The following is an 8,344-nucleotide window of genomic DNA, read 5'->3' on the forward strand; positions in this document are numbered from 1 at the left end:
TTTCTATGTTTGGCATCTTTGGTTATAGTCTGGTCATCATCATAAAGCTTGAAACCTTTCGGAAGAATGAGCTTAGGATACTTGCTGCTTTGTCTTATTCTTCTTCTATGATTATATATAAAATACACATTGTCTAATTCTCCCAAGACTATTTGTCTTGTGGTGTGTCACTGTGATGGTAAACCAGATGTGTTACTTATACTACTATTATAATAGTTCCAATACCCACTTGAAAAAAAGCAGTCAACAGGTTTTAGGGGTTTTAAGTTATTAAACGAGTGGCATCAAACGTCACATGCCTTTGCACATGCATTACGATGCCAATACTCTCATTAGCGTTATTTTATCTTCTTTGTGTGTTTGAGCCCCACAAACTTTAAGTAAGACATGCAACAATAAGAAGTCAACAACATCACTCTAAAAAACTATCATCATGATCATCAATTCATGGTCACCAACCAGCTAATCTCTTATTACATTTATGCAAGGCCAACATATTGAGTGAGGTTGCTGTCCGACAAAACCATATAGTTTATGTATTTGTTTCACATAAATAAGAGGGAAGAAAAAAACATTGAAACGTCAAGTCGATCAAGACATTACAAATCTGTTATGAATCTATATGATACATCAGTATATTCATAACTGTTTAAGATACAATAATAAATTGAGATTGATAATCAGATGATATATAATGTGTGGAAGAGATGGTCGGGACAAGGACATCAAAAGCGGGTCCAAGAGATGAAATAAAGACTAACAATTCTGCAAAGAGACAGAAGGCAAAAAAAAAGGCTGCCTTCTGACTTAACTCTATTCATCATATTACAACAAAAATATGAATTTTATTTTCTTCGTGGGGACCAAGTTTTGGACTTCTCATGCATATTCCAAAAATCTGCNTTAAACGAGTGGCATCAAACGTCACATGCCTTTGCACATGCATTACGATGCCAATACTCTCATTAGCGTTATTTTATCTTCTTTGTGTGTTTGAGCCCCACAAACTTTAAGTAAGACATGCAACAATAAGAAGTCAACAACATCACTCTAAAAAACTATCATCATGATCATCAATTCATGGTCACCAACCAGCTAATCTCTTATTACATTTATGCAAGGCCAACATATTGAGTGAGGTTGCTGTCCGACAAAACCATATAGTTTATGTATTTGTTTCACATAAATAAGAGGGAAGAAAAAAACATTGAAACGTCAAGTCGATCAAGACATTACAAATCTGTTATGAATCTATATGATACATCAGTATATTCATAACTGTTTAAGATACAATAATAAATTGAGATTGATAATCAGATGATATATAATGTGTGGAAGAGATGGTCGGGACAAGGACATCAAAAGCGGGTCCAAGAGATGAAATAAAGACTAACAATTCTGCAAAGAGACAGAAGGCAAAAAAAAAGGCTGCCTTCTGACTTAACTCTATTCATCATATTACAACAAAAATATGAATTTTATTTTCTTCGTGGGGACCAAGTTTTGGACTTCTCATGCATATTCCAAAATCTGCATAAATAGATTCTTCAGACGTGACCATGTGAATACTCTCTATTTTTCGTTGCGATAATTTTTATGAAGCATCTTTACATCAGAATGTAGGACCTCTTTAAGATCTCTGAGTCTAACTTTTACTCCTTATTATTAGTCTGATTCCATCCCACAGTAATTTCGTGTTACTAATAATGTCATTGTACTCCTTGTTGAAGCATGATCTTTTTTTGCAAAATCACTATCTACACAAAAGTGAAATGGACTACTCTACTAAATCTTCCAAATAATGCTATGTAACACATGTACAAGTTTCACATAGGGCAGCTTCACTTCACTCTAGTTTAAGCTTTGTATATTTACTTCTTCATGTATCATATCATAACTTTGAGCTGATTGTTGAAATTGTAATGGTTACCTCAGATACTCGTCCTCACTGCTATTTATAACGGAATCCATCCCTGTTTTGTTGTAAGATATTAGTGTCGGTCTTCTAAGTGGTTATATAAGATCAATAAAAATGGTTTATAGCTTGGTGTGTATTATTCACCTTAATAAATCCAGCTTCTGTACCGCAAAAAACAATATCATTAGCAGTAAGGAGGCTTGTTATCTTGCTTCCTGCTGATAATCTTCCCACTTTCTGTTGTGTCCTTCTCAACCAAATCTTGTTTTCACAAACCATATGATTTTTACTTTAATATCAGATAGAATAGTGATGATAACAATGTAGGAAAATAAGCAAGGATAAGCCTATCTCTCTGCCCACTTAGTCTCATTTGATTAGGTCTTGGTCTAGGAAGTGTTTTAGTTTTGCAAAAAAAAACAGATTACCTGAAGAGTGTTTGCGGATGAACTTCGATTCAGGTAGATAAAGTCTTCAACAACACCCATTGCTACTATATTAGACCCTTTTTCTGCTGGTATTGACATTTGGGGATCATAATTCCTTCTCAAATCCTGTAAGCCATTTTTTGTTTAAGTCACTTTCGTTAGTCTATCACATTGTGAAAACTGTTAAATGTATTTTTTTTTTTTACCTTTATATTAGACATCTCAACATGTGTGCTTGAGCTATATAACATATCTTTGTACACAACCACTGCATTGATGGGCTTGTTTTGAATTCTCCAGCTCCTCGTCGGTGCTTTGATTTCTTTCTCCCGTTTATTTGTTAAAATTAATTCCTGAAACAGCTATGTTACTCTGTGTCTTATAATTGAGTATCTTTTGTATGAAAGGCAACACACACATACCTGTATGCTTGTATCAATACATCCTATGTAAATCTTTCCTTGGGATGCTACCATACTCTTCACACCTTTACCTTTAAAGATACTTTGAGATATTCTTGATGAATCAAGCAGCTGCAGAAGATTAGTAGCCTCTGAGTGTTTATTTTATAGTTGGAGATTGTTATATGATATTACTAATGTAAATAGCCTCTGCCTTGTTGCGGCAGTATGAGAGGGAGAGACATCTACCTTTATCTTGTGCCCTTTGGTTATGACAAAGATCATATTTCCGTACGCTTCCAGTCTCCTTATTGAATCTTTTGTTTTTATGACTTCAGCACATTCCAGTTTTCCTTTAACTATCTGCCATACCTATATAAATGACAAGGATATACATTTTCAGAAAATTTAGTTTTCTCCTGATCCTAGTGATGTTTCCTGATAGAGTTGAATCATTATCATACCCTGATGATTTTATCTGCAGACCCACTTAAGATACTCTCTCCTGATTCAGAGAGTGAAAAGCATGTTACGGTGCTTTTGTGCTCCTTTATGTCCCATAATAGCGTAGCTACTTTCTTATTCACATTCCACACCTGATATATAAGTATGTATGCTAAGGATAATGTTTCTTTTAAACATTTTTCTTCCAATTCAATATTATTGAAAGTATAAATACATACCCTGATTGAACCATCTGAGTATCCACTAAAGAGCAAGCCTTTATGGTAGATGAGAGCTGTTACAGCTCCACTGCCAGATTGATGTATCTCTACGGTTTGTGTATGAACACAAGATATGCGCTGATCCTATCAATATTGAAATTTTCAGAATTATGAGTTTATGTGTGACCATTAAATCTAAGACTGACTATGATTCTGTTAACAGGGTTGGTTTAACTTGTGGTTGGTAGAAATTGTAATGATATATATGCAGGTGAAGAAAAACTTACAGATTTGCTGAATAGATAATATGTTGCTTTATGCAATTCGTCTGCCATCCAAGTCACATGTGAAAGACGTCTCAAGGACTCTCTAATTCCTTCCGAGAAATTTACTAGTTTGTGGATTCCTGTGTGACAACTATACTTTAGTATAAAACTTACAGTCACATGATTTAGTTTTAATATGAACCATTATTTCACACTTTACAGTTAAGAAATTCACCTTTGCCAGAGCTAAAATTGTAGATGCATATACAAGCAAGAAGTCTTTCTTCAAGCTCCAAACCAGGGTGTAGAAACTGTGATATCTCATCAAGTAAGACTTCACATGCTGAGTACTTCAAACTATTTGGACCTTTTGATATTTCTATACTGAGCCATGCAATGGCTATTAGACATGCCTTCGAAACACTCCTGTTTTTACTCTTCAACCCTTCTTGTAAACCACAAAACGTGGCTTTACCTGTATCAATAATCCTTCTTGCTATTTTACAACACCATCCATCTATTCCTGGATCCTGCAAAAGTTATAATCCTTTCTATAAGTAACTCTTTTGACTTGGCTATACTATTAGAATGATATAAACTTGAAAAATTTACCTGTAAGCATTCATCTGACCAGTTGATGTTTCTTATCATATTCATGTGTGACATAGAAGTTAGACCTCCTCTTTTCATTAGCCAAGCAGCAGTGTACGGTTCTCCAGTCCATGAATAAGTTCCACCGATATTCGAAAGGATGAATGTGGATAAAAGCTGCATATTTGGAACTTCACTATATGTAACTGCATCAAGCAGAGCTCTGATAGCTTCATTTCTGTACTTTTTGTTCTCAGGTGGGGAATCCTGTAGAGAACTTAGTTATTTACTTAGAGATGGAACCAACATGATAAGGGTTTTTAATGTTTAGAACTAACCAGTGCATTCAACTGAAGCAATATATCTGCTGCAAAGAGTTTGTGATCACCCTGCAATTGTTTAATACACTGCAATAATGTATCCTTAATGTCAAAACTTCCTTCTTTTTTCATCTGTTGCAGAATCTTAATTGCTGACGACCTGAAATTACAAGTATGTCATATGGAAAACTGTGACTGGTAGTATAAAAAGAGAATTGTGTTTTGTTGAGATATGTATACCTTGGTATCTTCAGGACCTCATGAAGAAATTGAAGAGCAGTGAAAATTTCTTCTCTGTCTTTGCTCTGCAGGAGATGCGCAAAAGGAGCCACTCGAGTATGCTGATAGATATACTTCCTGTTAAGTCCATCAAACTGCATGCATTTTACTAAAATAGTGGCCAAGGAGATGAATTCCCCTGAGTTCCCACTCTTAGCAACATCAAGAAGTCCACAAAGCACAGAAGGAGAGCTGATTGCAGCCAAGTGCATTGTGTTTGTGGCATGATCAAAAGCAGTAATAAGAACTTTAATTATCATCAACGATGCAGCAGGCGGCGTCAAAAGAGGAGGTGAAGGTCTAAATGAGTAACAAGAAGAAGAAGTGGATGCAACAACATCTACAAGAGCTGGTAAAAGCTCAAGACTCTTTATTTCTGTTGGAGATGGCTTTATCAGGTAGATGAGAATAGCTGCTTCTTGCACATTTTGTTTCAGAGCATTTGCTAAATGACTTAAATTTAAACCCTTTCTCTTGACCTCCTCAAGAGCTGTCCTATTGACTGATATGATCTTGGTAAGAGCGGTCATCGATGCCTTTATCACAGTCTTCTCCTCGGAACTAGAAATAGCCGTAAACAGCTGATCCAGAATGACATCTTTTAGCATGCTGTACTTGAATCCTTCTTTCCTGTTCAGCATTTGATAAATCATTGTAACCTCTGAGACATATTTCTCATCTGCATTCCCTAACACTTCATTTATCAAACTCTGAAGGTTCTTCCATAAATCCATCGTCGGAGCTCTTCTAGAATGCGTCTCTAGTCCATTTCCTCGTTTTTTGTTTTGTAAATTTCTCCTCATTCCTTCAAAAGTTATGGACCCTTTGTGTCCAAAGACTGAAATTTCTTCCAACTCTAGTTGCCTCAAAGAAGACGCATCTTCTACGTGGTTATTCCAAATTGTCTTTGATTGTTGAGCCTGAATATCAATGATGGAACGGTTAAACTTACCGATCAAACTGTGGGATCTTTTTACTAATGTGTCCTCATTATATGCTTCCTTGTGAGCTTGTTGTTGGGAAACACAGAAGATGTTGGCTAATGTGTCCTGATTCACAATACATTGATGTTAATTTTTCATTCTCTGAAATTTGAAGCAATGAAAGTGTTTGGTTAGAGAAATTTACCGTGTCTTCTCTAGTATCGCATTTTGAACTTGATGTATCTAGGTGAGACTCGTTCAAGAAGTCATTAAGAGACCTGACTCTTGTACTTTTTCCAAGTTCTTGATTGTAATCTTCCTGCAGGTTCCAATCCAAACATGGAGAACCTTCGACGTTGTTTGCAGATTTTTCAATCTTCCTTGATGCTTTGATTTTGTTGAAGATGTCATTAAGTTCATCCTCTTGCAAATCATTACTGTGGAGGTGATTCTGGTACTGCAGTAACTTCTTCAAGATGGAGTCCAAGAAGTGAAAGAAGGTAGCTGTTACTTATTGTCCAATTTTAATAATTAGATATCACTAAGAATCTCCAAAAGCATGTCTTTGTCATTAGTAAGCTTACCTCACAGGTTTCTGACAACTCTAGCTTCTCTGCAACTGAATGTGCATTAGCCGCAAATATTTCTTGCCTGTTCATGTGTAGAGGGTTAGGATATGAAGCAAATAGACATAAAGACAAACAAAAGTAATCTATTTTGATGATAAGAATTGAATCCTTCTTACCCATATTTCTTCTGCCTTGGAAGCGGTTTCTCTGTACATTCACTTGATGGCTGATGAGTCTCTCCATAGGACATAACCTGGTAATAAGTTGCTCTGTATTTATACTTCCTTGCAATCTCTCTGATCTCTTCATCTGACTTGTACACACCAGGAGTGAAGAAGATGCTCTCGCAGAGTTCAGGGGCAATGCCGGTTCTTACAATCTCCGGCGAGACCAAAACCGACTGGAGAAAATGCAGTGTGGTCTGCAAGGAATCACCTTGGAGATAGCTAACAATGGAGAGGTAGAAGTAAGAGAAAGCAACCAAGACTGTGTTTGAAACACCTGAAGTGGTGGTCCCTTGTTCGTCAAGCAACGCAGGCATTTGAAGCATTCTCTCTGAGTTTCTCAAACGAGTCGTCTTCTCTTCTGAGCATTCGGGTTGTTGTATAGAAGCTTCGATGCTATCGATTCCCCAATAGAGATTCGAGAGAGCAGAGTGTTCGGAAGAGAATTCAAACAGAGTATCCTCTTCTTCAATGCTCAGCCATGTGATGCATTTATGCTTAAGCGACATCCATGCTTCGAGGTCTGATATGAGGCTGAGAATGTAGTCGTTGATCGAAACTACAATCGAATCAAGAGAAGAATTCTCATTACATGAGATAAAACTCGATTGGGAAGATGAAAGGTTAGCCATTGTCACATACTCTGTTGCAAACAAGTTACGATGGTTTTATGGGATAAGATGAGAGAGGAAGCAAAGTTGGAGATTAAAGAGAGAGAGAGAGGATGTGTAAGAACAATGTAGTCTCGTGAAGGAACAAGCCAAACCCTAGAGAAAAAAAGAAAATGATTGGTCCTACTTTGTAATCTTTTGCTGTCAAAAGGACACTACAAACAAAAGTCAAGTGTGTTGCGTGTGTTTGAGGAAAACGCAAGATAAAAGATCCTAACCATATGATTCATATAAGTAATTTATAGTATTTCACTTCCCAGCCCTCGTCTCATTAAGTTCTACTACATAAATTGACTTTTTCCAATTAATTATCACGTTAAAGTAAGCCATATATGAAAGGTTTCAATAGTATACTACTATTTTACACATGTTGAAAAACAGCATTACGAAAGAATTAGTATAAAGGAGGGCTACGATTTGTGTGAGTAGTGGAAGAGGACGGTTGATGAGAGTAATTAAGTTTAGATATCTCAGCTCAACCACGTTAATTATGAACATTAATGTCCATCAATGATTTAAAAACTTATACACTAGGTGGGACGTGGACTACTGGCCTAAGCCGTAAGGTTTAGAACTTATGTAAGATGGTTAGGTTATTTTGCTTTGAGGTTCTACGAAAATACTAATAAAAAAGATTGGACCCCAAGAAAAAGAAGGAAGAGTTTGAGAATTTTCTGTCACGGAGAACCAAGAAATTATGAGCTTTGGAAAAATATATAAAAAGGACAAATAAAATTTTTAAAAAAGGTCAAAGAGCTCTTTCCCTCCGCAATCCAACAAATTGGTTCTTAACTCTGTTGTCCTTTGTGTTGGTGTGAATTTTGATTCATGAAAGCTGTATCCCATATACAAATGGGATTGGATCTTGTTTAAATTCGGGTTTGTTATGTTAGGTTGACATTCAGAATTGGTTAAGATTCGATTAATTAGGTTTACATTGTTCAACTTCGAACGTAATACCAATTAATATGTGAGAGTTACAATATATATGATCAAATTTTTTTTTTTCAATTATGATCATTGTTTTCGCATATATATATTCTTGGTAAAGTTATTTAGTGTTGTTCATGTACACACAACAACAAAATA

General features: G+C 35.9%; 1 protein-coding gene across 2 annotated transcripts; it reads right to left on the reverse strand.

The window, feature by feature from the left end:
- On the reverse strand, positions 1,540-7,325 carry LOC104744865 (putative E3 ubiquitin-protein ligase LIN-1). 2 transcript variants are annotated; one of them, XM_010465979.2, is made up of 16 exons: positions 6,537-7,325; positions 6,376-6,442; positions 5,997-6,257; positions 4,830-5,917; positions 4,608-4,749; positions 4,291-4,536; positions 3,914-4,208; positions 3,700-3,818; positions 3,431-3,556; positions 3,212-3,343; positions 2,997-3,119; positions 2,769-2,879; positions 2,553-2,699; positions 2,347-2,472; positions 2,063-2,179; positions 1,540-1,973 (listed from the first exon to the last, which is right to left on the reverse strand). In XM_010465979.2, the coding sequence occupies exons 1-16, from the start codon at positions 7,214-7,216 to the stop codon at positions 1,956-1,958; spliced, it is 3,798 nt and encodes a 1,265-aa protein (XP_010464281.1). In that variant the 5' UTR covers positions 7,217-7,325; the 3' UTR covers positions 1,540-1,955. The 2 variants fall into 2 exon arrangements, with proteins under 2 accessions (XP_010464281.1, XP_010464279.1); XM_010465977.2 differs by having other exon boundaries at positions 1,541-1,973; positions 5,997-6,260.

The sequence above is a fragment of the Camelina sativa genome, chromosome 15 (genome assembly GCF_000633955.1).
Source record: "Camelina sativa cultivar DH55 chromosome 15, Cs, whole genome shotgun sequence".
Taxonomy (NCBI): domain Eukaryota; kingdom Viridiplantae; phylum Streptophyta; class Magnoliopsida; order Brassicales; family Brassicaceae; genus Camelina; species Camelina sativa.

Coding starts and splice junctions, on each gene's coding strand:
- LOC104744865 (XM_010465977.2), bottom strand. CDS start 7,216: ATGGCTAACCTTTCATCTTCCCAATCGAGTTTTATCTCATGTAATGAG. Junction 4,750..4,829: donor GAGGTCCTGAAGATACCAAG/GTATACATATCT, acceptor TTGTAATTTCAG/GTCGTCAGCAATTAAGATTC. Junction 2,180..2,346: donor CATCCGCAAACACTCTTCAG/GTAATCTGTTTT, acceptor TGTGAAAACAAG/ATTTGGTTGAGAAGGACACA.